Source organism: Schistocerca cancellata, chromosome 2, assembly GCF_023864275.1.
Source record: "Schistocerca cancellata isolate TAMUIC-IGC-003103 chromosome 2, iqSchCanc2.1, whole genome shotgun sequence".
NCBI lineage: Eukaryota > Metazoa > Arthropoda > Insecta > Orthoptera > Acrididae > Schistocerca > Schistocerca cancellata.
Window position 1 is genome coordinate 447,132,791 of NC_064627.1, and position 25,671 is coordinate 447,158,461.

The following is a 25,671-nucleotide window of genomic DNA, read 5'->3' on the forward strand; positions in this document are numbered from 1 at the left end:
TTCAAACTGTATATTATGATATCTTTAATGTACTGCATAATAGATTTGCATTAATGTGGACTGTTTTTGTGGTTTTTAGAACATAGCTTCACATTTGGCAGCCCAGGAAAATTTGAATTTTCATTCAGTGGTGTCAGACCAAAATCTCCCGTAAAATCGCCCAAATCACCAGGCACTAAACTCTCTGTTTCTGTTGGAGAAGAAGAAAGTGGAAGTGAAGAAGAAGAAGATGAGGGAGATAACATTTACTTTCAGGTTTTTTATTCTCTCTGTTTTTTTCCCTCACCCAATCTGTAACTTCATTTATAACATTTCCATTTTGTGTTCAATATTTGCAGCCTGTGATACCACTTCCAGACAAAGTACCAGTGCATACAGGGGAAGAGGAGGAAGACCTCCTATATAGCCAGCATGCAAAGTTATATAGATTTGTTTCTGGTGAGTGGAAAGAACGAGGTCTGGGTGACATTAAAATTCTGAGACACAGAGTCACAAAAAAGATAAGGTAAAGATATTTTTGTTCTTGTTCATCATGTGAAGTGTGATAAGAGTAAAAAATTGTTCATAAAAACATATTTTTCAGGTTGCTGATGCGTCGTGATCAAGTGCTGAAAGTTTGTTTGAATCATTTTCTGACCCCTGAGATAACCTTCATTGAAAAGGATGCAAAAAGTTGGTTGTGGAGTGCACCAGATTTTTCAGATGGCCACATAGAGAATGAACGGTTTGCAATTCGTTTTAAAACACCAGATATAGCAGCAGAATTCAAAAAAGCAATAGACCAGTCCCAGGTAAATATCCATGCTGTCACACAAGTTAGTATGTTAGGTGTAATAACAGTCATCACTACCTCAGTATAATCAGGAAGGTAAATATTTTAAGTAGCATTATTTTTGTTGGGACATATAATTGTTTTACAGCATAAGCAATGAACTATCATGTGAATGAAGGAGTTAAAGTAATATAACAACTTTCATGTTGCTTGTAACAATGTAAAAATGTTGATAAATTATACACAGGAAGAATAGATCAGCCATTAAGTACAATATGAAAAGTTGAAATAATTTCATTTTCTGCTTTGACAGACAAAAAGCTAACAATAAATACATATTCTGAAAAGACTGTGCTCCTTTGCATCTGGTCAGTACATACGTGGGGGCTTGTAGGTAACTGGGAGGACAAGGCACAGGAGATATGTTTTTGGACAAGGTGGGGAGGGTTATTTTCGTCTATCAATGCCTCAGTTAGACCCTTTGATATTTTGAGGGAGATTGCTTGTCACTGTAGTTCAAGGACCACAGGCTAGGCAGTAAGGAAGGTATTCTTGGTGTGGAATGGGTGGCAGCTGTCGAACCATTGGTGGTTGGTAGGTTCGATGTGGACAGAGGTAACTTTGTAGCCAAAATAGAGATAGACATCTACATCAAGGAAATAGGAAGTCCAGGTGAAGTGGAAGGAGGAAAAGGTGCTGAGGTTCTGGAGGAATGTGAATTGTGTCCTCATCCTTGGTCCATATCACAAAGATGTCATCAATTAGTCTGAACCAGGTGAGGTGTATGGCATTCTGGTGGTTACGAAGGATTCTTCTAGGTGGCCTGTGGCAATGTTAGCAAAGGGTAATGCCGTGAGGGTTCCCTTTGCCTGAGATAATATTTTTAGTACCTCTTCCTTTAAACATGTGTTACATAACACCATAAATTCTGCTTGTTTACCAACCTCAAGTGTGCTGCTCTTTTGCCAGTTCCCAGAATAAAGTGAAACCATGTTTCACAGTTTAGTCTGTCTGTACTTTCATTGGTGCAAGTTGGCTGTACAGGTGTCAACATTTTACCAAATATTGCTTCCTCATTGCTTCTGCAAATGTGTTTTCACTCCAACTTCAGTGGCATAGTATTGCATCACTACACACCCTACCTTCAGGTTGTTTGTGCAGGAAGTTGCTTTATATCTATAGTCACAACAATTCTCCAGAAGCCATCTCATGATGGTTGTGTACCACTGTCACTTACCCCCGACACGTTAAGCTGTGTCCTATGTTAGTGACGGAAGAGAGCAACAGCGAGCGACTCCTGGATACGCGACACTCCAGCGACAAGCAGCAACACCGGGAGAAAATCTTGGGTGACCTGGGTACGAACGACCATGTTGCACTAAAAGATGGCAGCTTAGAGCCAACCAGCTGTTGCTATAAAACGGTGTCCTTAACCTGTAGAATACTGTAGCAGAAGAGTAAGGCTGCAGAATTAGGTTTACTTAAGAAGATAAAGCGAAAAGGAATGCTGTGCATGAAATTTACAAAGGGAGGAATCTACATGGAGAATTTCATGAGTATTGTCAATTACGAAAATCACCAGACAAGTTCTTCGAATACACATGAATGAGCAGAGGAGCATTCGACTATCCCATCAATAAATTAAATACAAATACATGATCAAGAACTTTTAGCAGCCAATAAATGAGGAGGAATGACTATTACATGACTGACTATGCTAAATACAAATATCATAGATTGATATCAATGAGTAATAGTTACTTGTAGTGTGGGGGTAGCGTATGCAGTTCATAAATATGTGTGGAGGTTGGTCTGTGTAATGATGTGTAATGATTTGTCTAAAAGTATGAAATAAAAAATATCAGGGAAACGTTTGGTGCACCTCATTTTCTGTTCATGATTTCGAGCACCATTCAAAGGCACGTAGAACGTTTCTCTGATCTACTTATTTCTTTTACACAAATCATTTCATAAAATATTTTAGTCTTACATTTTTGAATTTCAAGTTTTATTCAGAAAGCATGATCTTATTGACTCCTCGTTTGCCTTCCTAACATACTTTATTCGAAGGAAGCCTTTTTGACATTTAAATACCGTACCAATGTATCTTTTTATGGGCAAAATAGCTAGGTCTTGAACAGTCATCATTTTTGACACTTCATTTACAGCAGCTTTTCGTGAAATATTTCAGTTTTTTCTCAGCTTATTATAGTTTTCGTTCATTACCCGGTTTACTTTCAAGCAGTTAAATATTTTGATGCCAAACTAGACCTCATGCTGGTCACTTTGATACCTCGTTTACTTGTATTTCTCCCTTTGTTTGGATATGAAAATTTGGACAAAACCTCACAGTGTAAGTTATAGGGAGTCTTGTTTTCGCTCTGCTCACACGTTTACAAGAACGTATCGAGTGTTAATCATATGATGAAATAGTCCTTTCTGTGTGCTGTCATTTCCAAAATTCGTCGTTTGGATATCTTGAACCTTTTATGCGATATGACGATTCTTACAACCACTTGATTCCTGAAGCGCAGGAAAGGTTGACGTGCCGCGGGCGATCCATCCGCTGGTATAACAACCAATATCTCAAGAATGAAGAGAGATATCATTCCGGCCTCAACTTTAAATATAATTTAGATATATTGGTTACATTTCATACGCAATAGCATATGGCCTTAAATCAACTATATGGAAAGTCTACACAATGTGATTTTTACCTCTGCAAATTCTTAAAAGTTTCGTGTAGCCTTGTACTCAGTTTCGTGCAGCACAGTAGCTATGATGAATAACGAAAATAAATTCTGACCTTTATCATTTACGGATATCAAGCTATATGTTGCGGAAGAATCAAATTTTTTCACCGAATAGTTTTCTTAAAATCGGATGTTAAGAAATTCATAGCTGTCGGTCTGTGTTGTGCGTGCTGCAGCGACAAGATTCAAACACGTTTGAATTCAAACATCGCCAGTTGCAGTGGGAGACAGGAGCGACACAGATGTCGCTCACACTGTACGCTTCAGTAACTACACCAGAGGTTGTGTTTTGTCGCTTGCTTCTGTCGCTTGCTTCTGTCGCTCACGTAGGACACGGCCTTAGTTACGAAAGGTCAGTGGGAAGGAAGATCATTGGTAAGCTTGCATATGAGCTCAAATCTCTCTTACTTTCATGGTTTTTGTGTGAGAGACATGCAGGATGGACTGATTTATTGGTTGGTGCTTATAAGAATGTACTCTCAGAATTTTAACAGTAAACTACACAGTAACACAGAGTGCCTTTCTTGTAGTATCTACCACTGTATTGGGTGATCATCTCCAAGACCCATTCGTGCTTACTAAGCAAACCCGAAACTGCTGCTCTTCATTGGGTCTTCTCTATTTCCTCTACAACCCTATCTGGTATGGATTCCAGACTGATAAGCAATATTCAGATATTGGCCAAACAAGGATTTTGTTAGCTCGCTTTCTTTGTTGGATGGAGTACACTTCCTGAGGGCTTATCTAATTAATCCGAATGACATTTACATTACCTGCTGTTAGTTTGATGTTATGGTTCCACTTTAAATTGTTCAGTAAGCATATTACCAGATACTCAATGAATGTAGATGCTTCCAGTAGTAGTTATTTAACTTGGTTCCAAATTGCCTTGCACCCTAGTAACTTCATTCCTGTGATCATCTTGTCTCCCTCATAGATCTCCTGCAGCACGAACTAGTTTGTCTCCCACTTTATACTAGTATCCATCTGGGTTCCTGCTTGTGGATTTCCATATCTGGATGCAGGCTGCAGTTAACAGAATTCACAAGACACACAGTCTTATCACTAACTCATTTGACAGCTCGTTTTCATGGAATGTTGCTTGCAACTTAATGATTCATGTTTGATGTGATTGCATTTTACTGCGACATTTCTTTGAATGTTGTGCTTTCGCCTTGCCATACGTGAATGAGTGAATGTATCTGGCTGCAGTCCCTGGCATGAATATGAACTGCCTTAATTTCATAATTAATTTGATGCTTTGTGATGAATTGTCTGCTGACATGTTCATTGCTTTCTTGAAGTGGTACTGCAATCCATTTACACTTACAGGCTATTGCAGAATACCTACATTTCTCTCTTAACTGCTTGAAAGCATGTTACTTGAATAACAATCTGGAATGCATCTGCTGGCGTAATTCTCAAATAATAAGCATCTGACTTATTCTCAAATGGTAGTTCATACTCGAGCATCTTGAAATGCTTCACATGTGCTGCATGAATCGTAATATAGTGAAATAGAAAAGTTCCAGTCGGGAGTTCAACCGCAATTTTCCAGTTGCCTAGAAATTTTTTTAATCTCTGTTACCTCCCATAGGAGGTAAATGATTAGTAAATGGGATGATTAGCTGCCAACATGAATAACGTAGAAGTAACGTAAATCACTTAATAAAAGCAAGTCTTCTGGTGCAGACTGTTTACCAATTAGGTTGCTTTCGGAGTATGCTGATCCATTAGCTCCATATTTAACAATCATATAGAACCGTTCGCTCGACGGAAGATCCGTACCCGAAGACTGAAAAGTTGCACAGGTCACACCATTATTCAAGAAAGATAGTAGGAGTAATCCACTAAATTACAGGCCCATATCGTTAACGTCGATATGCAGCAGGCTTTTAGGACATATATTGTGTTCGAACATAATGAATTGCCTCGAAGAAAACGGTCTATTGACACACAATCAACATGGGTTTAGAAAACATCGTTCCTGTGAAACACAACTAGCTCTTTATTCACATGAAGTTTTGAGTGCTATTGACAAGGGATTTTGGATCAATTCCATATTTCTGGATTTCCGCAAGGCTTTTGACACTGTACCACACAAGTGGCTCGGAGTGAAATTGCGTGCTTATGGAATATCGTCTCAGTTATGTGACTGGATTTGTGATTTCCTGTCAGAGAGGTCACAGTTTGTTATAACTGATGGAAAGTCATCGCGTAAAACAGAAGTGATTTCTGGTGTTCCCCAAGGTAGTGTTACAGGCCCTTTGCTGTTCCTTATCTATATAAACGATTTGGGAGACAATCTGAGCAGCCGTCTTCGGTTGTTTCAGATGATGCTGTTGTTTATCGACTAATAAACTCATCAGCAGGTCAAAACAAACTGCAAACCGATTTAGAAGAAATATTGGGATGGTGCGAAAAGTGGCAGTTGACTCTAAATAACGAAAAGTGTAAAGTCAACCACATGGGTGCTAAAAGGAACTCGTTAAACTTCGGTTTCATGATAAATCGGCCTAATCTAAAAGCTGTAAATTCAACTAAATACCTAGGTATTATGATTACGCATAACTTAAATTGGAAGGAGCACATAGAAAATGTTGTGGGGAAGGCTAACCAAAGATTGCGTTTTATTGGCAGGACATTTAGAAAATGTAACAGACCTACTAAGGAGACTGCCTACACTACGCTTGTCCGTCCTCTTTTAGAATACTGCTGCGCGGAGTGGGATCCTTACCAGATAGGACTGGCGGAGTACATCGAAAAAGTTCAAAGAAAGGCAGCATGTTTTGTATTATTGCGAAATATGGGGGAGAGTGTCACAGAAATGATGCAGGATTTGTTCCGGGAATCATTAAAAGAAAGGCATTTTTTGTTGCGACGGAATCTTTTGGCGAAATTCCAATCGCCAACTTTCTCCTCAGATTGCAAAAAAAATTTGTTGACACCAACCTACATAGGGATGAATGATCACCACGATAAAATGAGGGAAATCAGAGCTCGTACGGAAAGATACAGGTCTTCATTCCTTCCGCGTGCTGTATGAGATTGGAATAATAGAGAATTGTGAAGGTGGTTCGATGAACACTCTGCCAGGCACTTAAATGTGATTTGCATTGTATCCAAGTAAATGTAGATGTAGTTTCATAGCAGGTGGCAACCTGTATATGAAACTGTTGCTGTGATGTATCTTTTCACTGCTGTACAAGAGTAAATTAGCGTGTGTAGGACTCAAATTGTGGTGCCGCAAGAAACATGTTGCTGCAAAGCTCTGCTGCTGAAGGTAGTGAGTCTTTGGCATCTACTGTCTGTAGTGGATGAGGTCTTACTGAACACTGTAAGACTAGAGCATGATGCAGTCTTTGATTGTTACACTGTGTTGCACTGAATTACAGAAGCTGTTAGAAAACATTTCTGGATTAAAGGAGACAAGCCACTGGAAAGCATGTGCATTGAGTCTTTGATTGGCACACACAAAAAGAAAGAAAACTTGATAGCTTTTGGAGTAATCCTTTTTTGAGCTACAGTGACAAAAGTGCACACACACTCTTGTGCCTCTGAATAGTGCTGTATGGATAGACAGTGCCTGTATCAAGTTTCGACAGGTGGATTGGGTGTGGTGAGGATTGTGTTGGATGGGGTGAGGTGGGTAGAGGGGGGGAGAGATGGCAGGCAGGGTGAGGAGTTTGGGTTGGTTGATTTCCTGCTTGGAGGGAGGCAGCCAGTTTGGAATGTGGCAGGGAGGGTGGGCAGGTACATGGACTAGGCATGTGACGCATGATTGTCAGAGCTGCACAGTGATGGTGATGTGGGGTCATGAATTAGGACGGGGGAAACCATGGGGTGGACAGTATGGAGACAGTGGGTTACTGCAGATTGAAACCAGGATGGTTACATTAGTGAAGTATGTGTTGCAAGGGGAACTCTCATCTGTGTGGCAAAATATGCTCAACTGCATGTTGTGCCACCAGGTGATCAGCTTTGTTATTGGTAACAGTTTGGCGGTGGCCATTCATACTGATGTACAGCTGGTTGATAGCCACACTGGCAAAAAGATGTGCAGTGATTGCTGCAGAGTTGGTATGTGACATGGCTGCTTCACTGGTGCCTCAGCCTTTGCTGGCAGTTAACTGTTGCTGGTTTCAAACTAATTGGGATAAAAGTAGGAAGCATATCTTCCACTGTTTTTGTAAAGATGTCTGAATGAAAAACTTGCACAACCAGTGCTTTATTTTACAACCCATACATTTTTATTGCTGTTGTTTTGTGGCAAGATGTGTGCAAGCATTTGGTAGGAAGGTGGTAGTGACACGAACCACAGACAACTGCAGATTAATGGTGGTTTACATTAAGGGTACACTTAGCTTCATAAAGGGGAGAAGAGAGGTTTAATAAGGACACTCAGGATATAGTTTAGTTGCCATATTGCACAATAAAAGTATGTACAATGACTTCATGATTTGAGTAAAGGAGTGTGTACATGTTATATGAATCTAGTCATGTATGCTAGTCAGGGTAGAAATACTGGATGTCCAAGGTGGGAGTAGATGCTGCCCAATAACTGTTGCTGTGCAAGAAAAAGACGTGTAAAATATTGATAGGAGTGTGTTTTATTGAATGGCAGTGAATACTGTATCAAAATTGAAAATTAAATTTCTGGTCATTCATTTGAAACATCTGGGATTCATTTTTCATGAGTAGTTTGAAATTTGTTCAGAATGGATGAAAATGAGAATTTATGTACACTTGACAGCAAAAAAAGTGGGTCACTGCCGAATACAACCACCATAATGTAGTTGTGTTTGCAGGTCCTCTAAACACCAAAATCCTGTGGGGTACAGTCGATTGACTACACACAATGGGTACTGCAAGAGACTACTAGAGACCAAAGGTCTTTATGGCAGTCAATCTAAGCATCAACTAATATTATCATACAAAACATATTAGAAAACACGTTCTTCGCGATGAGACACCCCATAGGACTCGTAACCTAACCTTAATTACAACAAGTGACATTCAAAAATGTTCTGAGAAAACGGATTATTTTACATATATCGTACAGTAATCCTTAGTCAAAATTAAATATTTGAGACAATATATTGAGTTACAAAGCTGTATGGCAATTGGAAAAAAATTTTTCGCTCTCGAAAAGGTTTTCCGTCCACGTGCTGAAAGTCACTCAACGGCGAGTGGCTCGGGAAACTGGATATTGGCCGAACCAGTAAAAAAACGCGATTAACGGCAATAAGCACTCTACGGAAATCTTAACATTAACAGTGAATCACCAGTAATATCATTGTTCTCGTAACACGTCAACAGCTACTTGTACACAAATTTGAACTTTGAGTGACATGACCAACATCGTCGTTCCGGACCTGGATTCAAACCCAGCACCTATAGCCATTGCTAACTAAGCTAAGCTTTGTTTGTGCCTTATTGAGACCCGATAACTAGGTATAAAGAGACGTGAAGTATAGACGTTTGCACCAGTATCAGTTATCAATTCAGATCCTAAGAATAAATGATGAAAATGTTTGTACTGAACTGGGAATCCTGTCATAACAGTTACCTTCCTGGGAACTAACCCCGACGACGTTTAATATGGTGTCATTCACAAGGAACAAGGTATGCTCATGTTTAAAATTGAAATGCCATCATGTAAAGCTTGTGACAGGGATGGTAACCCAGCTCCTAATCAGATTGTTCACGAAGTATGTAAAATCAGAAGTTAAATATCAAATGTTTTCACCAATAGCAACATGTTGGAACCTTAAATGATGATAGAATGGTTTTTGCGTGACTGGGATTCGAACCCAGAATCTAGCGCCGTCGTTTTCTAGCCAGGAAGAGATGATAAATAGCTATTGTTGGTTCACCAGTAGCAAGATGTGCGCATGTTTAGCTAGACATCAGGCGACGAAAAGTTCTGTGCTGAATGGAATTCAAACCCTGCACACTTTAACTATCAAGTTCTAGCTAGCAGTGGCATGTTTGTTCTTTCAATGATGTGATGGAAAATACTCTGCTGGCTAGAAGTTGAATACACAACATACCGTCGTTGGTGATCACAACGTTAAACCCAAATCCGTTTTCGTCAGTAGGATGGAGAGGAATGTTTGAACTTGAAAAGATGTAAGGAAACATTTGATCTTGTAATGGTGTGATAAAAAGCTCATCGTGTGACTGAGTTGAAACGAACACGTTACAGCTGACAACGCAAGAAGAGACGTTGCAAATGCAACTACTTTTCACTAGCAGTTCAGAGCGCTCATGCTAGGGCTTGAAATGAAATAATGAATATTTTGTGCTGATCAGGAGTTGAAACCAGATAGGTGCCTTTCGAGGAGGCCTAGAAGAGTTTGCAATCTTGGGGAACACAGTGAAATTGAATTCGGATCCCAGTCCTGCACCACAATTTAACATCTCAGTTCCAAATAAAGTAAGTGCCTTGTGAACTTACATGGCCATTGGTTCATTAAATGAAGTACGTTTTCTAGTTTACGACAGCATGCTGGTGACAGTCTCTGCCTTCCGGGATTTCTCAATCTGTCACAGCTCAAACGAATGCCGCTCTGACCCAGTCGTCAGCGAAGGGATGTTATCTTTACTGCGAATATTGAACTACGGAGCTTAATGGCGTTCTGCACTTGGCATTACTAGGGCTGCAGAAGAGTTACTTGTGTGTGTGTGTGTGTGTGTGTGTGTGTGTGTGTGTGTGTGTGTGTGTGTGTGTGTGTGTGTGTGTTATAAATCTACGACTGACATGAGATCTGAATCTACATGTTTTACACATCAATACAAGATTAATCCACCAGACCACAGAACCCACTGCCGAGCACATAATTATGAATTGCAGAGTATTCATTTAGATGTAGATGCAGATGTCAAGGGACAGGTAACAGGAAGGAGGGCGGGATCTGGGAATGGATAGAAGTGTGAAATGCATGCAAAGTATTGCTTACTTAGATGTGTGCCACAGTTCGTTTTATCCTAGGACCGAGAGATGAGGAAGGACTGTTTTCAGAACGAAGAATGGGTTATAGGGAAGGGAAGATCAAAGAATACGGTTTCATAGGTGTTGAGAGGAATGATAGAGAGTAAAGACAGCAGCAATTAAAAGAGAAAATGCAGCGGCAATGGAAACTGCTAGATTTGTTCTGGGGGAATGGAATAGAAGGGCACTTGCGGCGATAGTGTCAGAGAGAGAGAGAGAGAGAGAGAGAGAGAGAGAGAGAGAATAGAGAAGATATTAACAATGAGTAAACATAATATGAAATTGTTTGCGTATTGTGTGGAGGACGGAGGGTGTATTCATGGATGGAGGGGAAGAGAGAGATGTATGTGAAATAACAAAAACTACTGTGGCAGTAGTGGCAGTAGAGGGTCTATACAAGGGCGATGCACTTGAGGACAATATTATGGAAATGGAAGAGGATGTAGATGAAGACGAAATGGGAGATAAGATACTGCGTGAAGAGTTTGACAGAGCACTGAAAGACCTGAGTCGAAACAAGGCCCCGGGAGTAGACAACATTCCATTTGAACTACTGATGGCCTCGGGAGAGCCAGTCATGAAAAAACTCTACCATCTGGTGAGCACGATGTATGAGACAGGCGAAATACCCTCAGACTTCAAGAAGAATATAATAATTCCAATCCCAAAGAAAGCAGGTGTTGACAGATGTGAAAATTACCGAACTATCAGTTTAATAAGTCACAGCTGCAAAATACTAACGCGAATTCTTTACAGACGAATGGAAAAACTGGTAGAAGCCGACCTCGGGGAAGATCAGTTCGGATTCCGTAGAAATGTTGGAACACGTGAGGCAATACTGACCTTACGACTTATCTTAGAAGAAAGATTAAGAAAAGGCAAACCTACATTTCTAGCATTTGTAGACTTAGAGAAAGCTTTTGACAATGTTAACTGGAATACTCTCTTTCAAATTCTGAAGGTGGCAGGGGTAAAATACAGGGAGTGGAAGGCTATTTACAGTTTGTACAGAAACCAGACGGCAGTTATAAGAGTCGAGGGGCATGAAAGGGAAGCAGTGGTTGGGAAAGGAGTAAGACAGGGTTGTAGCCTCTCCCCGATGTTATTCAATCTGTATATTGAGCAAGCAGTAAAGGAAACAAAAGAAAAATTCGGAGTAGGTATTAAAATTCATGGAGAAGAAGTAAAAACTTTGAGGTTCGCCGATGACATTGTAATTCTGTCAGAGACAGCAAAGGACTTGGAAGAGCAGTTGAACGGAATGGACAGTGTCTTGAAAGGAGGATATAAGATGAACATCAACAAAAGCAAAACGAGGATAATGGAATGTAGTCAAATTAAGTCGGGTGATGCTGAGGGAATTAGATTAGGAAATGAGACACTTAAAGTAGTAAAGGAGTTTTGCTATTTAGGGAGTAAAATAACCGATGATGGTCGAAGTAGAGAGGATATAAAATGTAGACTGGCAATGGCAAGGAAAGCGTTTCTCAAGAAGAGGAATTTGTTAACATCGAGTATAGATTTAAGTGTCAGGAAGTCGTTTCTGAAAGTATTTGTATGGAGTGTAGCCATGTATGGAAGTGAAACATGGACGATAACTAGTTTGGACAAGAAGAGAATAGAAGCTTTCGAAATGTGGTGCTACAGAAGAATGCTGAAGATAAGGTGGGTAGATCACGTAACTAATGAGGAGGTACTGAATAGGATTGGGGAGAAGAGAAGTTTGTGGCACAACTTGACTAGAAGAAGGGATCGGTTGGTAGGACATGTTTTGAGGCATCAAGCGATCACAAATTTAGCATTGGAGGGCAGTGTGGAGGGTAAACATCGTAGAGGGAGACCAAGAGATGAATACACTAAGCAGATTCAGAAGGATGTAGGTTGCAGTAGATACTGGGAGATGAAGAAGCTTGCACAGGATAGAGTAGCATGGAGAGCTGCATCAAACCAGTCTCAGGACTGAAGACCACAACAACAACAACAACAACAACAACTGTGGCAGAATCCATCCATGCCGATTAGTTTGTAAGTATCTAGACAGGGTATAAATGAAATCAAAATAGAATATTTAAAAAACCGTATATTCAAAAGAAACCCACTTGAATTAAAAAGGCAACTTGAAGGAAAACTAACCCATATTGTATCTTTTCTGTTGCCACGTGATCTTCCACTAGCTCCCAATGAGGAAAAATGACGAAAAAGAAGACATAACAAAACATTTTAAGGACCCTAATATTTTATCCAGAATTCTTCATTATTTTGTACTTCTCTCATTCATCTTGGCATAGAATGTATAAGCTGTCGGACGTAACAGCCTGAAGAAGCAACTTTCTCCCAGGCTTCGAGGACGCAGTACCAAAGAGCGTCCGCAGTAGTTGGTTCGTTTCGTGGCCAGTTCTCTGTTAATGTTCTTGTGACCTCAGCCCACATGTTTTCGATGGGGTTCATATCAGCCACCCGTGGCGGCCAGTCCATAACGTTGACGCCAATCGTGGAGAGCCGCTGCTGAACAAATGCAGAATTATGAATGGGAGAATGGTCCTCTTGCAAGGTGACGTGCACTTCTGCGTACAGCATTCGCACTGACTTCCATCCTGTGAAGAATTCGCGCCCCTCTCGCAGAAATCCAACCCCAGCAGGTAACAGATATCCGGCCACGTCTTCTCATCGTGGTTACATATTCGCGTTGATGGCAAGTCCCTTGCAGCCTGTAAACGATTCGTGGACCGTCATTACTCGTGGAAAACACAGTTCTCATTAGTGAAAATGACGTTGTTCCATGACGCCCTCAGATGAAGCTCCGCAAATGCTAGCTGGTATAAAACGTTGTCTTCGTTGAGCTCTTGTTTTATGGCGGATCGTCGTGCATGCAGTCCAGCGTCCCTCAGCCTTCGGCGAATCGTGTCACTGGAGCCGGGGAAGTCGGTCTCCCGCCGCAACTGCTTTGCATTCAGAAAGGGACTTTCTCTGCTCCTAGACACTAGGTCCCTGTCTTCCTGCTGTGAGCTCACTCTCTTCCTGCCTGAGCCAGGAGTCCTGTTGGTGGTGCCTCTTTCAAGGCAGATCCTCCACCATCTCATTGCAGTGGTATGTGGTACGCCATACCGTTTGCCAGCTTCTCTGATGGAACATCCTCCCTCTTCAATGAGAGCGACGACTCTCTCGAATAGACCTCTGCCAGTGAGCCATTACGGCAGACAGCCTGATGTGTATTTCTTCTTGCCGCTCTTACACTGACGCCAGGAGAGGAGGTAAACGTATTTACGTCAAACGGAGTGGCAGAGGCAGAGGCATGCGGCCCAGCCGTGCTGGCTTGTCCAGGTGCTGTTGGCCCACCAATGCCACCGCCAGCTCGCTCACTTCCGTCTCGCCTCGGCCAGCCTGGCTGGCCCGTAGCTCGCGAGCTGCTGCTAGTAGAGACCCGGGCGGCAAGGCCACGATCACACCTTGAAGGATCAAAAGTTACACCTAACCTACCCAAGTCTGTAGTATAAACTAACGCAGCTACAGCTATTATGCTATAACATGTGCAGGCCCAGCTACGGTTGACGATTCATTCAAATATTTGATGAACAATACGTTCAGAAATAAATTCATTTTCAACATAGCTACCACAAAATATTTCACCAGCTAGCAATAGCATGACACAGGAAACTATTCTTTATTGTAAGTGCTCTGCATTAGATGTAGCCTTAAGAATACGTGTATTCAACCACGACAACTAAGCGGAAAGTAAAAGTAAACAGGTTTGGCGGCAGCTTCTTCAAATAATAGTATATACGTAGTATATAATACACGTTTTGTGCACTTATAACATGTACTCAGTGTCTCTGAAACAATACGTGCTGCACGACGGAAATTACTTTATGCTGAGGCACTTCATTTACATCTCAATGATACATGACTACTACAGCAGTCAATTCACTTGTAAATTAACGCCATGATATCGCAGATATTAGGCAACACGTTACTAGGGATGAGAAATACCTTAAGATTTACTACTAAACATGCTACTCCTAGCTAGTACTGAATAAGAATTTGATTATTAACGTGTCTTCATAACCATGTGTGCGGCGTTCTACTCTGTCAGCATAGACATTTTCGTCACCTTATTTATAGTTAAACGTGCACATATCTGGCTAATGGCGGACCAACATTGGACTTTTCTCGTCTGTTCCTGGTTAGACGACGACGATGGCGGTAGGTGCCGGGTTCGAATCCCGATCAGGCAATACAACTTAAGTCATCATTTAAGGTTCCAACCTCACTACTGGTGACAAACTGTGATATCTATATTCTGATTTTACGTACTTATTCAACAATCCAATTAGGTGCTGGGTTCGCATCCTTGTCACCAGCATTACATGATGGCATTTCAGTTTTAAACATGTGCATCCATTGTTCCTTGACAATGCAACAATATACAACGTCTTTCGAGGTTAATTACCAAGAAGGTAATTGTAATGTTAGGGTTCCTGGTTTCGTACAAACATTATCGTCATTTACGTTCAAGTTGAGAATTGATAACTGATACTGGTGCAAACGTCAATATTTGACGTCTCTTTCTGCCTAGTGATAGTCTCAATAAGGCATAAAGCTTTGCTTGGTTAACACTGGCTTTACGTTCTGGGTTTGCATCTGGATCCAGAACGAAGACGTTGGTCATGTCATTTAAAGTACAGTTTTGTGTAAAAGTATCTCTTGATGGGTCATGTAAACAATGGTATTACTTGTGGTTCACTGTTAATGTTGGGATTTCCGTAGAGTGTTTACTGCCATTAATCACGTTTTCTTTTAACTGCTTAGTATTACATAAAGTTGATGCGAAACCACTCAACGTTGAATGATGTTCAGCATTTGTTGGGTAAACCATTTAGAAAGCAAAGAACTTTTCCAATTTCCATACAACTTTATAAATCCATATACTGTCTCAAATATTTAATTGTGCCTAAGGATTACTGAACGATTTATGTGACAAATTAGTTGTCCCATAATGTTTGAAATGTCACTTATTGTAATTAAGTTTAGTTTACAAACGTTAAGGACTGTCTGATCTCTTCTATACTATCATGGTGTTACATTACATCTGGACGGGCTGTCATAAAGACCGGTGTTCTACAGTAGTCTCTAGCAGTACCCATTGTGTATCTTACGACGACAGTACTGTGGAGTGTTGCGACGATGTGCAACACAGATATGCTATGTTGGTTGCATACATTCAGGTGTAGCCTACACGTTGGAATTCAGGCATGACCCACTTTTTTTGCTGTCAAGTGTACAAGCTGGTGTTCAGGTTCAGTGTAAGTCTTGCTGAAAATACGACAAAGTAATAAAGGTAAGTCATTTGTCTCCAGTGTTTGTTTTTGGCTAGAAACTAGCGGCTTTTGCCTACAAATGATTACTGTGAATGTGTCCAGAAAAATGTTTCAAACACACATTACAAGGTGAATGGCTTTCAACTTTGTAGTTTAGGAACAATCTAATTATGTGAAAATACATCTTCCCCTCACACCATTCAGTTGACATTAACTTGCAATATTACCAGTGATCCATTCAGAATGCCATACAAGACAATTAACCTTCTTTATTATGGGATTCATTACTCAATACACTTAATATTTCTTCTTCTAAATGATAAATAGTGCATTCAGACAGTTACTTCTGTAGAATTAAATGTAACTCATAAAAGATTTTCTTCTATAAAATTGTATCTAAATCAGAAAATTGACAGTTTCATATGGGGGCATGAAAAGTACCTCATGCCAGATCTGAATGTACAGATTCCAGAAATGCTATGAATGTATTAATAAACCACAAATCTGCATTTTTAAATACAAATACATGAAGAGTGAAGTCATTTAGGCCTGCAATAATTGAACCTAAAATGTGAAATCTTGTCTAGACAAGAATTAAAAACACTGTGATATTTCCGAATGTGGCACTCTTCATTCCACACAGGACTCGTGCAAATTCTGTTGTCTTTAAAGCAAAGTTCGGTACTCTACAAAACTGAATCTATACATAAATTATGCAATTTGAATGCTCAGTTGCTTGGTTTTAAAAAATGTAAAACAACAAAAATTTTTAATAGAAAATTGAGTTATCTTGCAACACAAACTATCACTTGCTCATGCAGCCAATGAGCACTCTGAATTTCATCTTGCATAGTAAGTGGAATTTTCTGCTAAGTCAATCTATAGCATCCAGTTTCTTGATCCATTTTGCTTTGTCATCTCACTCAGCAGATGGTGTTGTCTTTAATAAAACAATGAAATTCATATCTAATAATTTCCTCTTCAATTTCTGTCACTGAATCAGCAACGGCACAATTAATGTCAAGTTCTGGTTGTTTATCAACTTCATCCCATTGTTTCCATTTAACTTCTGAATCATAGTAAACTTCATCATGCAACCTGGATTGAAGTCTAGGTCTACCGTTTTTCAGTTTTGTACATGAATTCAACATGCAGGATTTGCTTTTCACATTACAGACTACATATTCTCCAATTTCTTTTTCAGTGTCATTTTTCACTGCATTCACCACATAATCAGAGCTAACATAATATCAACATACATGTGTCCTGCAGTATGTCAGAAACCAACAATTTGTTTTAGTTCCAGCACATAACAAGTTGTTGTTGTTCCCCACCCCCCCCCACCCCCCCCACCCACCCCCCGCCCTGAACTACTGTTAAGCATTCTTCATGGAGATAACTATGTAATGTATCTGCAAAATTGTACACTTCTTAGAGACGGGATCTTTTAACTGATTTTGTATCTCTTCTAGCAGGAGTTTGTGTTGTTTCTGTTCGTAAAAGTTTCAACTGTTTGCTGTTCATCACAGGCCTTTGGGATTAAATTTCTTTCAGGAGGCCCTGCCACTGTAATAATTTCTTCACTACAGCATATTTCTTAGCTGGACTGTCGGGAAGTAGCTAGTTGACACTTTTCGCTGACTTCCTAAAATTTGTGGAGATTTTTTACCCTAATTGGAATGCAAGAAAATTGACTAGGAGGAGAATATTCTTGGAGGAACTTGTAAAGTTGCTGGTAGCGAGACACATTCCATCGAGGATAAATTTCCCAAGAACAAAAGATGCTCTTTAAATAATCAGGAGGATTGAAAACCCCAAATGTGTGCCAAGCCTGTCAGAATCAGCAACAAGGAGAAAACCTGCACATTGCGAGTTTTGTTTTAGGTAGCAATGGCTATAAAACGAACATAAATTGTGTGGGTAATGTAAAAAACCTTCTCCTACTTGCGTCCAAATCACATTAAATAAGAACAAAAGCTGGGAAATATTAATGTTTTAAAAAATAATTGCCAATCTAGACAACTGTTGTTTCATATTTATGATTTTGTTGATATTTATGTAACTATGTGTCCAAACTGTAATCAGTAAAGCAACAAAAAATAAGAAAACTAACATAATGCTTTCAGAAAAGTTTTTCTTATTGAAAACAGTCTGTCATTTCACATTTACCTTATGTGAATATTAAAATAAGAAATTTCCTTAAGGCTGTTCTGTGTATTATTATTATTATTGTTGTTGTTGTTGTTGTTGTTGTTGTTGTTGTTTTCAACAATGTATTGGAATATAACACTGACAACAACTGTACAAAAAATTTTGCCTTTTTTGCAATATTTTAATCTGGGTCGTAATTAACCAAACATGTTAACTTGAACAAGCCACGATATTTGCTTTTAATATATCAATATTCTTAGCAAGAGCTTTGTCTTCCCTCATACACATTTCATTTAAAGTGTTGCCATTATGTTGATAAATGCAATTACATCTGTTTATTCTTCAGGCTGATGTGGCTGAGGGTAAAATATTTTCGTCTGAAAAGGGAAGCAATAGGAGTCCAGGAATGGCAGACAAACAATTGTCTCTTGAGACGAAAGGTGATGGATCAGGTAATTCCATGTATGCCTTATGCTGCTTACGAAGATACTACTAACAACACCCCCATATAATAAAGGGGTAATAGGCCTAATGCTTTTAACTAAGGTAATTCTGCAATCCACTTCCCACCCCCTCACCTCTTAGTAGAAATTTCTCTAAATATGCAGAAAGTGTTTTTAGATATGTTTGTTGACATTGCTGTGAGGAGACTAGCTCACATCTTTGTCGTATTGAGTAGCAGTCATGTAATGTATGTTCAACTTCTTTAATGGAACTTTTATAACTGATGAAAATGGCACTCCGAGAGAAGGAAAGTTGCTACTCACCATATAGCAGAGATGCTGAGTCGCGATACGCACAATAAAAAGATTCACTGAATCATAGCTTTCGGCCATTAAGGCTTTTGTCAACAGTACACACACACACACACACACACACACACACACACACACACACACACACACACACAAAAAAAAGCGCATGTGTGTCTACTGCTGACAAAGGCCTTAATGGCCGAAAGCTATGATTGTGTGAATCTCTTATTGTGCCTCTTGTGACTCAGCATCTCCGCTATATGGTAAGTAGCAACTTTCCTTCTCTCGTATTGTTACGTTCCAGCCTGGATTTTCCATTGTTTGAAAATGACACTCCACTATGCAAGTAAACGAAAAAGGCCTATTATTTACAGTTGAAAAGTCACTCCATAACACACCAGCTGTTAAGTATGTTACATCAGTGTAACCTAATGACATGTTAAGAAATAGTGTATCACATGAGAGTTGCTGCTTTTGAGAAAGCTAATACATTGATAGCCAAAGTTACAATATTAATCCCAAAAGTCGTGTTTTAGTAAAGACAATGTTCTTCTGTTTCTCCTTTTTAGGCTACCTTCATTTTCTTATGGTGAAAAATGAACACCTTTTTCATAAAATAACACGGCACCAAAGCTACCTCTTGTTAAAATAAAGATGACAAAATTCTGCACAGACTCGGAGATCAATTGTATCGACAACATGTTTCCAGGTTGCATGGCTTGAAGTACAGGGTGTTCCATTTATCTAATGACTGCCTGCCCAGGGTATTGCAGGCCAGCCATGGAAGCTGCACTATGCCCCCCCCCCCCTCCCCTTTTGTTCATAATTAAAAGTATGCAGGAGATATAATTTGAGACAGACATTTGTCTGTAACCCCACCTTGTGGATTAATGTGTTTACTTTCTAACACACTGCTGCGTGAGCCAGTTAGGCCACTGATCTTAAGTAAAGAAGTTCATGTTGGCTAGATACTGTATCTCCATTAAGCTGCGTAATTAAACGTAACACACCTCTAAGACTTGTGCTATATCTTGGTACTGTAAAAGTCTGTTTCTGTCCATTCTTACATCAATTCTTGTACCACAGAGATAAAGGAGCTATATAGCGAACCATGTCGAGAATAAATATGAAAGAATTTTAGTGACGAAGGCGAGTAAATTATTCAGGTAACGTGGAATAGGAACAGAAATAAGACCCCATGTATTTCGTGAATAGTAGTGCAACATTTTGAAATCTACATTTTTTTTTTTTTAACTAGTCAAATTTCTGAGGTGGTTAATCGTAGTAAAATATTTTATGAGATGTGCCTGTACTTAGGCAATGTACTGTATTTACCCAATTATAAAAGAGGTGTTTTCCCAAATTCGCCATTCAAAAAATGCTAGGTTGTCTTATATATGCAGATTGAACTATTGCTGCTGAGTTTAACATTTTTGCAATGTTTGGTAGAGTATGTAGGGGTCATCTTACATTCACATATGAAGCTGTGGCTTTTGAAGTTACTTGGAGATTTATTTTGAAGGATCTGGTAGGGCAGGGTTGTGCAAATGATACTCATGTTCAACAGGCTCAAGATTTGCCAATACGCCGAAACACTTGATAGAGTATTGACGTTGCTCGAACACTCCGTAAAATTTGATTTGCGTGGTATTAGTGCAGGGGAAATGCGAGAAACTATGGACTACCAACTACAACACGCTATTGCTGTGCTTAAAAGTTTGGATGGGGGGGGGGGGGCGAATTATTCACTCAGACTGTTCAGAATTTTCTTCAAAGGAATCATGTGACATTGTGCAGTGTCATCCATACAGATTAAGTCCATGAACGGCTGCAAATGGCCCCCAAGTAGTCGAACATAACCATTTCCAAGTCAATGATTGGTTCGGTTGGACTAGAGGACCCAGTCCATTTCACCTAAACAAATTCCACACCATTATGTAGCCACAACCAGCTTGCACAGTTCATTGTTGACACTTTGGGTCCCTGGTTTCATAGAGCCTATGCCACAGTTAAATCGTACCATCAGCTCTTATCAAATGAAATCGGGACTCATCCATAAAGGCCATAGTTTTCCAGTGATCAAGGGTCCAACTTACGTGATCACGAAACCAGGAGAGGGGCTGCAGGCAACGTCAAGCTGTTGGCAAATGCACTCATGTCAGTCATCAGCTGCTATAGACCATTGATGCCATATTTCGCTGCAGTGTTGTAAGTCCCACATTGATTTCTGCAGTTATTTCAAGCAGTGTGTTGCATGTTGTTAGCACAGACAACTCTAAGCAAATGCTGCCACTCTTGGGGATTAAGTGAAGGCCGTCAGTCACTGCACTGTATGTGGTGAAAGGTAATGCCTGAAATTTGGTATTCTTAGCACATACTTGACACTGTGGATCTCAGAAAATTGAATTCCCTAATGATTTCCAAAAGGGAATGTTCTATGCGTTTAGCTCCAACTACCGTTATGCGTTCAGAGTCTGTTAATTCCCATCGCGCAGCCATAATCACATCAGGAACCTTTTCACATGAATCACCTGAGTACAAATGACACCTCTGCCTAAGCACTTCCATTTTATATGCTATGTACACTGCACTACCACCGTCTGTATATGTACATATCTTTATCCCAACACTACTGTCACCTCAGTTTATGCACCCTGTTTATCTCCCCCCTCCCCTACCCTTCTTCAAAAAGTGAGCAATGGTATTTTTACCAAATAATCATCTAATTATTAACGTGTGACTTACTGATTGTAACTAAATGAATATAGTCCCACACACTGTCTGCTTTTGCACATGCATAGATTTATGTTAGTACAATGAATCTGAAGGAGCTTATTTATTTTTGTGTAGGTGATGCTACTTCTCCTGCTTTTAAGACCTTCTCATTTGCTATCACAGATAATCAGCCAAAATCTAGTGGAACACCAAAGTTCTCCTTGTCAAGTCGCTTTGGATTGTCGGAAATGAAAGGTGAGATAATAGTGGACACTTAAACTTTTAAACAATTAGATTTTATATAAAAGTTAAGTAATTATAATCAATACATAATTTAAGTGAAATGTACACACTGTGGAGATACTCATTTCTTTAAGTTAGCAACATCAGGTGATAATGCCTAGGTTAAACATAAATTCAGATCATAATATACTAAAATAAGATAGTAAAAAAAAGTGTACATAGTAAAGTAAATACTGAAAACTTAGAATAAAATACGTACCTGTAGAAGATTTAGAGAAAGTGGTGATTATAGCCAAAATTGTTGAAGTTATATTTAATCTTCGTCTGTCCCACAGATTAGTAAGATCCAGAAAGTGTTAATGTGAAAGCTAAAAGGTACAGTTTGGAAACTAGCTCAAGCAGCAGACAGAAAGCTAGGAATACATCAGAGGCCTGTAAAATTGAGAGCAACTGCCCAGAAGCATAATAAGAGGTGGTTGTTCATAAGGGTGAGATACACAGTTCAGTAATGCAGTCATAGTTTGAGAGAATAGCGAATGATCTGAACTTGCAGAAGTCAGTGGAAGTGGATGACATAGCTTTGGAGTTACTGAAATTGGGGTTACATGTGGGAGAGTGTGCCAAAAAGTCTATTAAACAGTGACTGTCAGTTTTACAGAAAAGCATTGTCATATTACCAAAGAGGGCAAGAGTGGAGAAGTATGGAAACTATTGAATGATGAATTTGACAAATCATGTTTGTAAATTGATGACCAAACTAAAGTACAGAAGAATCAAAAGAAACCTTTACAAAATATTGGACAGAGGTCATTTTGATTTCAGAAAAAGTAACAGTTTAAACACTTTCTGGCTACCAACCCAACTAATCGACTCAACCCAAAGTCAATGTTGAACCCTGTCTGACTCAGTTTACTTCTCCATCTAACCGTGGTCCCCTCACATTGCTCCCAAATCACACACTGTTTACATTCTGGAATTTCTTAACCACAAACCTTGCCTCGTCGTCCTCCCCCAGGGGGTCCCCCAGAGAAAGAACAGCAGTCCATCACCTAGAAACTGGTCCTGACCTTATAATCCTGCTTACCAACTTATGCTCCACCACTGTGATTTTGAACCACAAGGATTACCTGGCAGAGAGATTCCACCAACTGTCAGATTCGTCCACATACAAACCCTGCCACAGTGTACCCATCCCAGAAATGTCGTGATCAGTCCCCTCAAATCCGTATCCCCTCAAATCCGTATGTCTTGCCCACAACCTCTCCCCTGAGTCCCTCTCTCCGCACCCCTACCACTCCACACACTCCTATCTTCAACATTCTTCCAACCAACCTGCATGCCCGATTCTGGCCATTTATGTTGCCCCCATTGAGAGAATCTGCTGCCGTGGACCAGCACCTTCAGCCTATTAACTGTAATCTACCCTCCTATATAAGGAAGACCAACTTCTTCCTCTACGAACTCTCCACAGTTGCTGTTCCTGTACCACACAGCACCCTGCTCATCACTATTGATGCCACCTCCCCCTACACTAACACCCTTAATACCTATGTTCTTAACACTATTGAACGCTACCTTTCCCAACCTGTGACCAACTACAAACCTGCAACCTCCTCCTTGGTCACCATGACCAACTACATCATCACCCACAATAATTTTTCATCAAGCAAAGTGGTGCAGTGGTTAGCACATTGGATTCGCATTCAGTAGAAAAACAGTTGAAATCACCATCCAGTTAACCAAATTTAAGATTCCATGATTTCCCTAAATCACTACAGGTAAATGCTGGAATGGTCCCTTTGGAAATCCAAGCCTCTGCTCAGTTTCTTATGACCTCGCTGTCAGTGGGTCACTAAAGTCTAATTTCCCTCCCTTAATTGCTTATCCTTCAAAGGCATCGCCTACAAACTAATACATGATGGAACAATGGGCACCTGCATGGCACTAACCTGTGCCAACCTATTCTTGGGCCATGTACAGGAATCCTTCCTTAACCACCAAAATCCAAAACTCCTCACGTGGTTTTGATTCATCAGTGACATTTTGATGATCCGGACTGATGGTGAGGACACCCTATCCACATTCTTCCAGAGCGTAAACACCTTCTCCCCCATTTGCTTCACCTGGTTCTCCTCAACCCAACAAGCCACCTTCCTCAATGTTGACTTCCACCTCAAAGGTGGCTACATCAGTCCCTCCGTCCATATCAAACTTACCAACCACCAGCAATACCTCCATTCCATACCAAGAAGTACCTTCCATACAACCTAGCCAAGCATGGCTATCGCATATTTAGTGACAAGCAGTCCATCTCAAAATATATAAAGTGTCTCACTGATGCCCTGACAGGCTGTAATTGCCCTCTCAATCTTGTACAGAAACAGATCTCACTTGCTTTCTCTCTCCAGTCACTTACAATCTCCCACATTCCCACTGTCCGCCCACAAAGGAACACTCCCTTCATGATTCAGTACCACTGGAGCTACTATATCACATTTTATGCCAGGATTTTAACTACTAATCGTCATGCCCTGAATTAAAGAATATACTTTCCAATATCCTTTCCACACCAATATTCTGCTGCCCACTGAACCTGTACAATACCCTTGTTCATCCTAACTCCACCTCTGCTCCCACCCGTTTGCTTCATGGCTCACATCCCTGCAATAATCCTAGATACAGGAACTGTCCAATACATTCTCCCACTACTACCTACTCCAATCCGGTCACAGGCATCACATTTCCCACCAAAGGCAGGGCTACCTGCGAAAGAAGTCGTGTGATCCACGAACTAAGCTGCAACTACTGTGCTGCTTTCTACGTGAGCATAACAAAAAAGATGCTGCATATCTTCATGAGTGGCCACTGACAAACTGGTCATGAAACACCCAACTACTGAACATGCTGCCCAACACAAAGTGCTTCACTTCAATGACTCCATCACAGACTTCTCCATCTGGATCCTTCCTACCAGCACAAACTTTTCCGAATTTTGCAAGTGAATTCTACACAACTCTCATATTGCTGAAAACATGCAATAAATATGTACCATCTGATTATGAATCGCTAGAGATTTCAAAACAGGTAATGAACCCAGTTGTAATAATTTGTGTAAATCCTTTATAGCAATGTATCTGGGACGGCTGGGTGTGAGTAGCAAGTGAAGTAAATAAGGTGACCCAGCATCTCCCAGTGCAGCGTCTCTGGCTCGGCCTCATATGTGATAGTGCTGAATGTGTGCTACCATTGTGGCTGTTGCTGTGTCGGAGAGGTCGTGTTTTACCAATCAGCATGCAGTGTGATCAGTGCAGCAAATACGTTTATAGCTGTGAATACATGCGGTTGCAACTTTTCCCCCAGTGGTACAGACGAAGTAGTCTTCCTTTCATACCTCTGTGGAGGCAGCAATGGCTGGACTCCCACCTGGCAGTGCTGTGTGACCTGAATACCTGGATGCTCGGGTGGCTGAAAGAGGTTAGAGAACTGGCGACAGTAGTGGCAGCAGCGCCATTGGTACGGCATTGGCTAGGACAGACTGGACATCATACTACTGTTCAGCTCTTAAACAGTGATGTCCTGGTATTTGGAGGTTATATGCAGCTGCTCAGGGCTTACTATGCAAAATAGGCTGTGTTTTTGTGTGATGCGAAAATGTCTGGAATAAAGGCCGATGGCCAAGGTCTGGCTGTTGTCACATGATAGTTATTCAAACCATAGAAGCTTCCTAAAGGCTAGTCCACTCCCAGGGCATTGACATGCCAAAATGCTGTCATGGTTGCGGTGTGGCACTGCTGTGGGTGCTGATAAGCAGGTTGATGACCGGTGCCGCCAATGCCTGGGTTCTGGTGCCCTGTCTTCAGCTCTAATCAGTGCTGTAGTTTGTTCTGTTACAATTCCTCCTCTTAAGAAAAATCCGACCTTTCGGGATTTCTGTTAAAAATTGACTCTAACATGGAAAATGATTAATTTACAA

The 25,671-nt window shown here is 40.4% G+C and overlaps 1 protein-coding gene across 1 annotated transcript in view; it reads left to right on the forward strand.

The window, feature by feature from the left end:
* LOC126161936 (E3 SUMO-protein ligase RanBP2-like) overlaps positions 1-25,671 on the forward strand; it is a 329,323-nt gene that overhangs the window by 214,420 nt on the left and 89,232 nt on the right. The window contains exons 20-24 of the mRNA XM_049918109.1: positions 80-255; positions 339-505; positions 584-791; positions 18,332-18,437; positions 21,591-21,710. Of these exons, the coding sequence (XP_049774066.1) occupies positions 80-255; positions 339-505; positions 584-791; positions 18,332-18,437; positions 21,591-21,710 (777 nt within the window). The remainder of the gene's footprint in view (positions 1-79; positions 256-338; positions 506-583; positions 792-18,331; positions 18,438-21,590; positions 21,711-25,671) is intronic.